The sequence below is a fragment of the Trypanosoma cruzi genome, genomic scaffold (assembly GCF_000209065.1).
Source record: "Trypanosoma cruzi strain CL Brener 1047053516815 genomic scaffold, whole genome shotgun sequence".
Classification (NCBI taxonomy): domain Eukaryota; phylum Euglenozoa; class Kinetoplastea; order Trypanosomatida; family Trypanosomatidae; genus Trypanosoma; species Trypanosoma cruzi.
This window is the reverse complement of record NW_001849573.1, coordinates 94,080-107,026: the sequence shown is the minus strand read 5'-3', so window position 1 is coordinate 107,026 and position 12,947 is coordinate 94,080. Positions and strand designations below refer to the sequence as shown.

Below are 12,947 nucleotides of genomic sequence, written 5' to 3'. Positions count from 1 at the left end.
CAATGCCACAATCCCGCACACATGTCGGCTCCACCAGAGAAGACACACAAACCACAAAAAACACCTCCACATGTTTTCCGAACATCATTCCGACACACCGCGACACGCCAAACAGAAGTATTCGTCACCCCAATGCACCTCCCCACACAATCAAATAGTCCACGCACCACGCACGGCAGCAGCTCACACGCGGTCAAACAAATGTTCTTCGGATCAGTGTTATCCGCGTGTTGCAGTGGGAAGTAAACAAAAGAGACGGGCGGCCAAACCCCAAAGGAGTGCCACGACTGGCCGCAATTCAACGGAACGCAGGCACTCAAATGAATTCAGTCCTCATGCCCTCAGCCTCCCACCTTCTCCCACAAAAGCTGCCAATCAAACGTGACGTCCAATAAATTCGCTTTGCAAAAAAAGGAGAAACCGCAGTGCCTCCTGCTGTCATCAGAGATGTTGTTTGTTGATTAATGCGGGCAGTCACTCACCTTCTCCTCAAAACAACGCTGCGCAACTGCAACGCATTCTTCAGAATCGCAAGTCTCCAACCACATCGGGAAGCTCCTACGCACCTTCGTCACACACCACAATGCAAATGAAAAAACAATGCTTTAGTTGGACTGCGATGCGGACCGTGCCACGCCGCCATCAGCTGCGGCTGGGTGCGGAGGCTGGGGCGTCCCAGCACACCACGCGATACTCTCTGGTTGGACGCGTCCACAGTGCGGCACCGCGAAAGCTGTACTGCATCGCTCGGCCAATGCGCATCATCGAAGGATACTTCTGTCCACCTGGCCGCCAATCCAGCACCGCAGCGGAGGACCATTGGGTTCCGCGCACCCTCACAACACCAACGCCTTACACTTTTCCGATGTATTGAGGACGTGTGTGGCGCAATCTGATTGGAGACCATGCCGCCGTCCATGCATGAAAAGCGGCGACATCGATCCCGCTTCCGAGAGATGCTGTTGTTAATGGATTGCGCCGCGTATGTGACACTATTGGGATACCCCACAGCCACAATCGTGCTCCTTCTATTCAACATCGTATTTTCCCCTGGGACACTGTGCGCTGCAATAAAGTGGAATTTATCAGCCACGCTTTGCCCAAGGCGCCTCTGGCGACGTCAAGCGCACGGCTATTGATTCTATTTACTCCTCACTGGGAGTGTATGATTTTGAATTATGGACAGACGTTTCTTCATCTCTCACCGAGCTCGCATCTGGATCCGCTGCACTATTGTATGGCTCCACCACGAAAAATGATGTCCCTGTGGAGGTACATCGTGCAGCAGCTGGCAGGCTCGCACGCTCATATAGAGCAGAGTGCCTTGCCACTGAAAATGGCATTAGACATCTCATACCTTTTGTCTGGAAACATCCCAATCGCCCACACGAATACTGGTGGCAACGGACTCCCTCTCGGCAATCACACCGCACACATCATCACAACCACAAGCACCAGCAGCACTGCAGACCGTGGGCTAACGTGACCAATTGGCGCATGCTGTACGTAAAAGAAAGCAATTAATGGCTTGACAAGGATAAGAAACACTGACAATATCTCAAAACAAAAGAAAAAATAAAATAAAATAAAAAGTCATGCGTCCACATTCTAAGCAAACCACCAATCCAAAAACAAGAAGAAAAACATAATGGGTCGACTCAACCACAAAATCAAAAAGGAAAAAAACAAAAAGCCGAAGCGTGGGACGACCAGCGCACACACTCTCATTGCTCCCGTAAAGCAAAACACACACACACAGGGAGAGAGAGAGAGGTCGCCCACTCAATGCAATAAAAACAAAACAAAAACAGTTACGGTGCTCCGCCCATGCAGCCAGGCAGGACGGCAGCGGTGCGTGTCGTGCAAAAGAGAGCACCAACGGGCCTGCATGGGTGTGCATGCATATATACAATGGGCACATTATTGTGTGTGCCTCGTGGGGTGAGGTGAGGGCGAGAGTCCATGCAAGGGCACACACACAGAGAGTGAAGGACGAGTGTGTGTGCGGGCGGTGCACGGCTCTCTCTCCCTCACTCTCACGTGGCCACCACCGCAGCAGCAGCCGCACAAGCAACAACAAGAAGAAGCAAAAGAGGGGAGGTGGTGTGGGAGACCGCGGTGCTGCCGTCACTGTCGCCAGCCCTCGCCGTATCATTTGTTTTGGCGTTTGTGGTTGGCGCTGTTGTGTATCCTGCACTCTGAGAGACCGTATCGTATTTGTTGGCTGATGCAGCTTCACCATCGAAAGTCGTTGCGGGTTGTGTGGCGCCTTCAGTGGAGGGTTGGTTCGGATGATTGGTGGTTGGAGTGCCTTCTGTGCCAGCATCAGACCGCAGAGCCGCGGTTGCCGTGGTGCTGCTTTCACTGTTGTCTTTCTTTGTCGCATCACTCATCTCTTCAACTCTTTTGGCTGACAATCGTGAATTTTCCTCTCCACTTGTTGAAGCGACAGCTTTCACGCAGGTGCCATTCCTCTCTTGAATTTCTCCTACCACAGGCATTTGAGAATTCTTCGTGCCATTGCCGTTTTCGCGACTTTTCTCGTTATCAGGGCCAGCTGCAGATGTGGATGATGGAATTGCATGCGGTGAGCTGTTCGGTAATGGAGGCTGCAAAGGGCTCGACAAATCTTGTTGATTTGTATTAACTGTCAAACTGTCACTTGTTGATGTTATCGTTCCAACTCCATGAGTTCCATTCAATGATGGTGACTGTAAGCCCTCATTTTCACGCGACTGCGGGCTCTTCACTGACTTCGGGTGGTTTTCAGGCTTTTTTACCTCTTTACTTGTTGCATCGCCCCTATTTTCTTTTCCAACATCCTTAGCACCTTCTTCTCCTGCTTTTCCTTCCTTATCACCACCAGCACCGTCTTCGCTTCCTACCGGAGGGACTTTGGGAGGTGGTGAGATAACCTCTTGTTGTTGAACTTTTGGTGGTGGTGTTTCTGGGGCCAATTTTTTTGCTCCTGGCGGTTCAGAACGTAATGAATCCTCTGAATCTCCTCTCTCTCTCTCAATACCACCGGACACGCCAGAGGGAGATACGCCGGGCACTTCTTCACATCCACCGCCAGCACCGCACCACAGCACGCAGAGGGCACACACCAGCAGCACACGGCCAGTCATCATCATCATCACTCCTGTCACTTGCGTGCAGCCTTCAGCACAAACTAACAACACGTCAGCGCAGAGTGAAAGCAAAAAGAGAGACACGACCGCTGCACCACGCCACAGTCAACGCACAGTGAGAAATTGCAGCAGCAACAGAGCACACACCATGAGGCAGGTGGAATCAGCACGAATGCAAAACTTGCACACCGCCCTGCAAACCAGAAGACTAAAGGCAAGAAAACAAAAAACTAAAAAGGAAAAAAAAAACAAGACTCCACTGCGCATGCATATGAGTGTGTCTGGGATGCGTTCAACGTGACGGATGCGGGGCACAATGCGGAGCACACAGTAGGGCGGCGGAAGCAAACAAAGCAAAACACAATCATCATAATTGCTCTTACTTTATACATCGGACCACAATAGATGCACATGTCCCGTGGCTGAGTGCTGGCACGCACATCCCGCACACACCTCTTCAGCCCACAGTGGTGTAGGCCAGCGCGGATGCGGCGAGCAGCAGCGGGGCGCACACCCACGCAGAGCCGCCGTGACTGCCGTCGATTTCCCGAAGACGTGACGGTGCGCGGGTGGTCGTCGTGGTTGGCGGCTCTGCATTCATAGCCGTATCACTTGGTGCCTCTGTAGTGGTCGTGGTCGTGGTTGTCGTAGTTGTGGTTGTGGTCTTAGTCGTGGTTGGTGCCTGTGTCGTCGTGGTCATCGTTGTTGCGGCGGCCTTCTTTTGTTCATTTTCCGTAAAGATATTCGTATGTTCTGTCCGTTCATTGGACTTCCCACCATCTTTTTCATGTCTATTATTGGAAATATTTTGTGACTGTGGCGTTTCTGTTACTGTAGTCGTTTCCTGTGACGTAGGAATCGACGGATTTGGCTCCTATTTCTCTTTCACCTCCTCTCTTGGCTGTGACGAAGCAGAATTTGTAATAAGCGGAACCGTTACCTCACTTGGTCTCTCTATCTCGCCATCCTTTGAACCAGAATTTTTTTCAGTTGTATCTCCACTAGTTGTCCCGCAGACGGACGGGCAGCAGCACAGGGCAAGCACCAACAGGGCGCACAGCAGACGGCACGTCATCATCGTGAGTGTGGTCGTTCAGTGGTGTGGAGCTTATCTGCACAGTGAGAGACATGGAGAGCAACAGGGGAGACGAGAGGTGCGGCAGACACACACAGAGGGCAAACCACATGAGGAGAGAGCAGCAGCCAGGCATGCACCGTACGCCGCACACACAGCCCTGCCCCAACACCAACACACAGATGGAAGAGGGAGAAGCAAACAGGAGCGGCACACAAGGCTCCACCGCATGCACACACGACGAGAGCACTCCGTCGTGTCGGCACCCCTCACGGAGGGTACGCACACACACAAGAGGAGGTGCAGCGCACACAGCAACACAAAAGCAAAGTAACAATTAAAAAAAAGAAATCCCCGTAAACCACGTGGATTGTTGGCCCACGGGAAGTGCACCCAATATTCATCACAAAAACAATTCAGTTGGCTTTGGCCTTCGTTCATATTCGGCGCACAGCACTTCATGCAGGCACCGCCACCACCACTGCAGCAGCAGCAGCACGCATACGAGACAATAAGACGCAAAAGATGGGAGGTGGTGTCGGAGACAGCGGTGCTGCTGTCGCTGTCGGCGGAGGTCGTTGTTCCTTTTTCATTGCTGGTGAATGATGCTGTCGTTAATTCTTCCGTTTGTTTGACCAGGAGTGATGTTAAAAGACAACTGGTGTCCTGACACTTCGTCAATGCCTTCCCTGTCCCGTCGATTTCTGTGCTCGCCGCTGGAGTCGGCGGGACGATGACATGGCTGCCAGCACCATCTGATTGAACCTGGTCCGCTGTGTTCTCGTCCCCATTCCCACTGCACCAGCTGCTGGGGCGGTGCAGCGGTCATCCCAGAAGTACCAGCAATGGGCTGGGGTGTCGGCCGCATCAATCAATGGATGTGTCCGAAAGCCACAGGAACTTGCATCGACAGGGACGTCTGCACCGACGCTCGGGGATGGGGAACAATAACGGCAAACAGAACAGTGCATGCCACCCAAAACATCCGCAAGGCGTATTGGCGCGGGCTGCGTCGTGTTTTAGCGGCGACGGAAATGAATGACGGTGCGAGTGGCGTCCTCGTCGTTCGTCCCCTCCTGCCATTCCTTGCATTAAACCCATTGCCTGAGTACATTGGATTCCGCCTGAGAAGCCAATTAAAAAATGTTCTTTCCTCCAAATGTGTTGTACTCACATGTGGCGACGGCCGTCCGCAATGCCTCCAGCGGATACACCTGCGATGCACGGTCAACGCAATCCACATCCACTCGTCGTGCACCATCCAACACCATCTTTCCCTCGGAGCCATGAACAACACCGGGCACACACTCCTTTTCGGCCGTCCACGGCATGCGCCTGAGGTGAGGATCCGGAGAAAGTCCCATTCCTTTTGTGCAAAAAGTCATGGAGCTGCCGCCGTTAAGCGCGTCCCGGCAAGGGCAACAACAGCCCGCCGCAGCACTCACGAATGCCCACCCGTTGCCTCCTCTGCAAAAAAAAAAAAATAAACATTGGAGAGAAAAGCGTGCACAAATGCCCCGGCGAAAAAAGTCAGCATCAGTGGATGAACACTGAAGCCGTGGGTGCATGCTCCACAAATGTCCTTCCTTTTTTAACCGCCTTCTTAGTGGCAGAGAAACGACTTGCAACCGCACACACAAGAAAACAAAAGCAAAAGGCAAGCAGCGCAGCCGTTGAAACACACACACGCGTATCGTATGGAACACTTCTTGGAGAGGAACTGAATGCAGGAAGAAGCGCACACAATTCCCACAGACACCCGCAATCGTGTGTGTTTGTGTATTTCCCACTCTTTGGCTCTCGATGCGTTCCTGTGCGTGTCTCGCCAGTGAGTCACAGTGCCGTAGGATGCCAATTCCCTGCACAAACACACCTCAGGACGCGGCAGCGAGGCTCCCCAATGAACACCCCACGGCCATACCTTTTGGATATCTCATGGACCGAGCGCCTCTCGCTGCAGGCCAAACCACCCAAAACAAGCAGCACTATGCGCTGAGAAGTTGTGAGGGCAATCGTCCCACCACCGCCACCCAGATCAGGATGATTCTTCTCTTTGCCACCACACCCTTGAAATGGCCCGGCGTTTTTTCCTGCTGCTCCACTGTTATGGCCACCACTCTCGCCATTTGGCCCTATCACATGATCGCGCTGCACCGATGACAACGAAAGCCCAACCCGCAGCGTCCTATTCCTGCCCGTCTCCATCATCATACAGGCCTGTTTCAGAAGCGGATCCTCGTCCGTCGCGGCGTTGCTCGCAGAGGCACTCGTGCTCCGTCCGCCCTGCGCCGACGCCGTGCTGTATTGCTGCACGCTCCCGGCCCTCCTCGTCACATGCTCAAGGTTCGCAGACAAATAGGCTTCCGGTGTCAGTCTACCGTCTCGGATCAGCTGCTGCTTCTTGGCCTCCGTCAACTCGTCGGTGCTGCTCGCAGTCACAAGCAACAGGAGAAGACGCAGACGCACTGGCCGGGGCATCGCGGCATCCCTTGTCAGGCGCCGCACGCCATCCAGGTTTTTCCTGAAGGGTTTGCGCCCAACGGGGATGTTTTGTTCCACCTCGCACACCTCCGCCAGTCGCTTCTCCCGGTACTGTGCCACAAGCCTCGCGCAAATGTCGATGTGCAGCGACAGTCTGGTTTGCCTCTCCCGAAACTCCGGCGGAGACCGCACCGCACTGCCCAACTCCGCAGGCTTGGCCTTCGGCTCAACGCCATGCGCCAATCCCGGGTGATACGCGTGGAGTTTTTTCAGCGCCACCGAAAGCTCCTCCACGCAATGCGCAAGGAATCAATGACGGTAGGAGCACCAGTACACATATTCCCCATCAATTACTGCCGCTTCGAGTCCTCACCCAGAAGATTCCTACAGGTCTGCTAATACAATTTCTTCCCCAGCGGCATCAGGTCATCAAGCACAAACTCACATGTGCGTTGGTGCATCAGCGGCGTCACCGTGGCACAGCTTCAATCAACGATGATCCGCACCGGGTTGCCGCGGCTGTCGGCGCCCCTAAGTGAAATCCGGCTCGTCGTGGTATTGCCTGGCAAGCCATCAAAAAAGGTTCTGGCAAGCCCATTGCAGATGCTGCCACTGTTTTGGTGGCGAATGACGGGCACACCGTTGTTCATGGCGTAAAAAGCCGCCACAAGACGTGGTGCCGTAAAGTCCAAAACGGACCATCAATTCGGAGGCGACAGTAGCGACAGCAGCCGAGGGAAACCATTCTGCATGCTGGGGTGGAAAACCAGCACCTCACGGGCGGCGAAGTCTAACATAATGACCTTGAAGCGCATCGCCCTCGGCGCTATCCGAGCACGCGAGTTGCTGAGGACTGCGATGCGGGGTGCACCCCAGCGAAAAGATGTGTGCATCCCTGTGCGGGACCTTTGCAATCCAATCCTCAACCACACGGCTCACAGACGCATCCTCCACGGCAAAAAAGTAGGGCGCAGGGCTACTGATAATCGGCTGCCGCGGCGTCATGAGGTCCTCGAGCAGCGTCACGCCGTGCTTCATGAGATCATGAAGACGCAGTGAGCAGTTTAGCACAGACGCAGCATGTGCATCGCAGTAAAAAACTTTGGACAGTCCATGAACGGCGTCAAGCATCTGATGGAACATATAATCCCGCACACAACCACAAACGCCATTGCTGGGCTCACGCGGCTGCCAGCTTCCGTCGGCCTTGACCGCACCAACCCGCTCCGCATAATATGTCCAGCACAAGTCACACAGACAATGTGATTGGATATGCGTGTGTGTCTTGTGCGCACATTTCACTCGCACCGCTTTTTGTGTATGTATGTGCGTCTCAGAAAATCTAACAAACACACAAGCAAAGCCATAATACCATCCGGTGGCCCAACATCGGCGACCAACACGAAAGGAGCAGTGTGCATCGTAAATACAAACAATCCCAAATAAAAGTCAAACGGAGTGGACACAGCACATGCATATGGAGAAAGGCACCCATTGCAATAGATGTTTTTCTATTGGGCAACCAATGCTGAGTGCGGGCCACGCAGGAGGAAGCGCAGTCGCCTCGCAGCGCAAAGTCCTCCACACAGCAATTCCATAGAGTGTTGCCACGGCGGCAGTAGAGGCAAGCAGAAGAAGCAGCGGACAGGGACAAGCAGCAGCAACAGTGTCATCACCGGGAGTCGGAGGCGAGGCCTGCTCGCCGTCCGTCTCGCTGCTTCGGTCCCTGCCGCCGAGAGAAGCTTCTTGCGGTCTGTCGGGGCGTCCTGGCCGGATCCACTTCTCCTCTGGCGACGGATGCTTCTGGGGAGCAGCCGTGTCCACCTACTTCGGTGGTGTGCCGCGGCCGGTCCCAATGCTCTCTGGATCGGGGACGGATGCCCGTAGCAAAGCTTGTTCAGTAGATGCCAGTGAAACCGTCCTACTCCACACACCCTCTCTCATCGCCACCGCACGAAACCACTGGAAGGAAACTGCCGCTGGTGGCGGATATCGTGCACACCTGCGCGTGGTCACGGAAAATAGCTTTTCCCTCGTCGTAGGGTGGAGCAACCCACGTAATCGTCGCCTCGGCCGTGCATGGGGCACAGCGGGCGTTACCCCCTTCAGTCACTCTCAGACGCACCCGCATGCCGAGGCACCGCAATGCCGCATGCATGACAGCACCGAGATGTTTGTCTCTTCCGGGTCCCTCGCATCCGTCGTGTTGGTGGGAGGTGTGTCCAGACACCACGAAGAGGGCTCATCCCCAGGCATCGCAGACAAAAATTCTCCCCTCCAAATAACAGCGGCAGCATCCCTCACATCCAGTGCGGGACCAATGATGGGGCAACTGTCCATCGGGCGTTTTGCTGACCCTTCATGGATAATTCGTCTACACACCAACCACTCGAATACCGATCCAACGTGCAGCGTCTGGCAGGAACTCCCGCTTTTCAGAACATCTGGGGATATTCACTCATGTTCGGTGCGGAGCACTTCCTCTGCAGCAGCGCACAGCACGAATTCCTTCACCAGCGCATCGGCTCCGCCATCTCCCACTTCACCCTCATGCAGCCCAGGTCAGCCGGTGCGGCCAGCGTCAGCTCCGTGCAGTAGACGCTACTCCCCATCGGTGCCATCCACTCATCCTTCGCGTGGCGCTGCGACCAGTGCGACTCCAGCGTCCTCCCGTCACCATCGCCATCCTGCAGCTCCATGCCACCAATGTCGTCGATGTCGCGGGGCTCCTCGCAGCCATCACGGCAGTCGTCGAGTGCACCACCACCGACAGCGCTCTGCCACGCACAGCACCATGTCAGCATTGGCAACACCAGTGGAACAATGCCCAGCACGCACCGTAAACCGAATGCAAGCGATGCCCGTGGCAAATGGAGGCACAATCAAAGAACCCTCCAGTGGCTGCACGAGCAGACGATCCGCATGTAGTTTGAAAGCAGCAGGGACAAATTCATTCTCGAGAATGATCCCGTGCGCAGAGTATACAACGTCATCCTCACACTCGCAATTGTCATTCGATGAATTCATTGCGTGGTACCTCTCTGAGATCCAATACTTCCCGGTATCATCCAGGTCCCTTGTGGATACGTTGATGCGGATGGGCATCCATCCCTCCCAATGACGGTGTATGGCTGCAGCGCACCAACTGCTCAAAAAGTGTGCGTCCCTCACAACAACGCGGATCCAACTCGTGCTGTCGGCACGCATCACATATTCAACAAATCGAGGGTACGTCAAAGTGGCAGCAAAGCACCCGCTGGCAATCACACCATAAACATCATCACATGCAGCAGCACCAGCGTCTCAAACTAATGTGGGGTGTAGAGCAAGTAGGCAATTGATGTGGGTGTTAAGCAAATATTTCGTGGCTCGCTGAAGCAACAAGGACCGATTGCGTGGGAAGAAACAAAGAACAGGAGAATACAAAAGGGAAAATTCAGCCATCCGCACTTTAGGAATAAAACCAATCAATGAAATTAAAATGGGCGCACCCAACCACAACACAATCAGAACGAAAAAAAAAGCCGAAGCGTGGGACGACCAGCGCACACACACTCTCATTACTCCCGTAAAGCAAAACACACACACAGAGGGAGAGAGAGAGAGGTCGCCCACTCAATGCAATAAAAACAAAACAAAAACAGTTACGGTGCTCCGCCCATGCAGCCAGGCAGGACGGCAGCGGTGCGTGTCGTGCAAAAGAGAGCACCAACGGGCCTGCATGGGTGTGCATGCATATATACAATGGGCACATTATGCGTGTGCCTCGTGGGGTGAGGTGAGGGCGAGAGTCCATGCAAGGGGACACACACACAGAGAGAGTGAAGGAAGAGTGTGTGTGCGGGCGGTGCACGGCTCTCTCTCCCCCACTCTCACGCGGCCACCACCGCAGCCGCAGCCGCACACGCAACAAGAAGAAGAAGGAAAAGAGGGGAGGTGGTGTGGGAGACCGCGGTGCTGCCGTCACTGTCGCCAGTCGTCGCCGTTGTAGTTTTCATGGCTGTGGCTTCGACTGGTGTTCCTTTCGGATTGGCATCTTTATTTTCATTTTGTTTTCCCTCTGCTGTCCCTGCACCATCAGCTGCTGAATGATTGCTCTGCATGCGCTCTTCAGTGCTATTGTCAGAATCATTATTGGCGGCATCACCGTTTGCCGTGGGTGAAGGTGACCCTGATTCTCCATGGTCGGCAGATGTTTCATTCTGTTGGTTGGCTGCGATGGAGGCAACGCTCTTTGTTTGTGAATTGTTTTTTGGGTCCTTTTCGCCTTGGACTTCTTCTGGCTTTTCCACGTCCCCCAAAGCCTGAGGGCTGGACTGTCCATTCGGTTCTGTTGTTGCTGTATGTATTTCTGTGTGTTTCGTCAGACCTCCAAGTGTCCCCGTTGGTGCCTGATTGCTTGCGTTTTTTTTGTCTTCTTTTTTCTCCAGTTCTTCCGCCTCCTCTTCATGACTGTCAGATTCACTGCCACGATCTTTTTCTTCTTCTTCTTGCGGCGGGTCATCGAGGGTTTCATTCCTCTCGGAATTTTCCTTCACAAGGGGTTGTTTGGCACTCTCAGTGCCAGAGCTGCCAGATGAAGAAGAAGACGACGGTTGATCAGCCCTTTGTTGTTGGGGTCCAGTTGCCGTACCGTCGTTGCGATCCCTCTTACCATCTGCTTTTTTTCCACCATTTGCATCCAAACCTTCTGGCTTCACCACCTGTCCTTCTGTATCTGATTCTCCAGGCGTCGGTGCTGCTTCTGCTGGTTCACCTGCGACACTACCTCCTTTTGAATCAGGTGCTCCAGTGGACTTCGTATTATTGCCCACTTTACTGTCAGGTGATGATGCCTTCGAATTATCCTGAGGTCGGGCTGTAACATTCATTTCTTGTTCACCTTCCGCAGCCTCAACCGCCTTTATTAAAGCCATTCGAGTGGATAACAACCCGCAGTCCGCCTTTAGAGACACGCCGTCATCTCCACCATTACTCGTGTGCCTCAAACCGTTCCCTCCACCCTCACCGCAGTAATCCTCCATCGCGTGCCCCAAAACAGCACCGCACCACAGCACGCAGAGGGCACACACCAGCAGCACACGGCCAGTCGTCATTATCATCACTCCTGTCAGTTGCGTGCAGCCTTCAGCACAAACTAACTCCCCGTCAACGCAGAGCGGAAGCAAAAGGGGGAAAAATGTTAAGAAACCAAGCACAGTCAACACACAGTAACAAGGACAGCAACAACAGCAGCAGCACACGCATTGAAACAGATGGAACCCGTACGATTGCAGAACTAGAACACCGCCCTGCACACCACGGGTTTTAAAAAAGATAGAACAGCAGAATAAAAACACCCAAGGCACCAGTACGCATACATATGAGCGTGTCTGTGATGCGTTCAATGAGGCGAATGCGAGAACAACGCGGAGCACACAGCAGGGCAGCGCAGGCAAACAAAGCAAAAAACAACCACCATAATTACTCTTACTTTATACTTCGGACCACAGTGGAGATGCACATGTCCCGTGATTGAGTGCTGGAACGCACAGCCCGCACACACATCTTCAGTCCACAGCGGTGTACGCCATCGCGGATGCGGCAAGCAGCAGCGAGGCACACACCCACGCAGAGCTGCTGAGATCGCCGTCGATTTCGCGAAGACGTGACGGTGCGCGGGTGGTCGTCGTGGTTGGCACCTCTGTATTCATAGCCGTATTCCTCGGTGCCTCTGTTATATTCGTAGTAGTGTTTGTCGTATTTGGCATCTTCAACTTCTGATTTGATATCTGTGACTTATGATTCTCATCGCCTCGTGTATTTTACTGCTCCTTTTTATTTTGTGCATCTGACATACCGGTCGCACCTTGTGTGTGTGTGGAGACCGAGTTGCCAAACCTGCTGGCTCTGGATTATCGCTAGCCGAACTCAGTGACCCTGGAGGAACTCGTGTCTGTCCAGTGATGGCTGTGCCTGCTTCCTTTGGCAACGAAGGTTCTGGACTTCTCAAACCCTCCTCGCTGTCTCTCCCACTCTCTGTCTGTGGCACACCGGTCTCCCCACCATATGGCTGCAATGCACCAGGCATATTTTTGTAGGATCCGGTTTCCCTAGCTCAGGGCTGGGAGGACGGCTGTTATCATTATTATCGTCTCCTGTCGCCGTCACGCACACGGACGAGCAGCAGCAGCACAAGAGCGCAAGGACCAACACGGCGCCGCACCGTCACCATCGCAGTCATCGTCGCCTGTAGTGGAGTCGCTGGTGTCAGTCAGCTG

General features: G+C 53.8%; 2 protein-coding genes and 4 pseudogenes across 2 annotated transcripts, besides 3 other annotated features; all 6 read right to left on the bottom strand.

Annotated features, from left to right (window-relative positions):
* Positions 1-12,947: part of a sequence feature (areas not merged during assembly with more than two copies in the genome that could not be assigned to a particular haplotype) that runs on past the window's edge.
* Positions 1,571-1,592: a sequence feature (AT_rich).
* Tc00.1047053510693.320 (mucin-associated surface protein (MASP), putative) lies at positions 2,037-3,137 on the bottom strand (the record flags this gene model as incomplete). Its single annotated transcript, XM_815572.1, has 1 exon — positions 2,037-3,137. The coding sequence occupies one exon, from the start codon at positions 3,135-3,137 to the stop codon at positions 2,037-2,039; it is 1,101 nt and encodes a 366-aa protein (XP_820665.1).
* Positions 3,589-4,209, bottom strand: Tc00.1047053510693.314 (annotated as a pseudogene).
* Positions 3,755-3,839: a microsatellite.
* On the bottom strand, positions 6,511-7,860 carry Tc00.1047053510693.310 (annotated as a pseudogene).
* Positions 9,045-9,389, bottom strand: Tc00.1047053510693.295 (annotated as a pseudogene).
* Positions 10,560-11,789, bottom strand: Tc00.1047053510693.280 (mucin-associated surface protein (MASP), putative; the record flags this gene model as incomplete). Its single annotated transcript, XM_815571.1, has 1 exon — positions 10,560-11,789. One exon carries the CDS (start codon positions 11,787-11,789, stop codon positions 10,560-10,562), a length of 1,230 nt encoding a protein of 409 aa, XP_820664.1.
* On the bottom strand, positions 12,237-12,914 carry Tc00.1047053510693.274 (annotated as a pseudogene).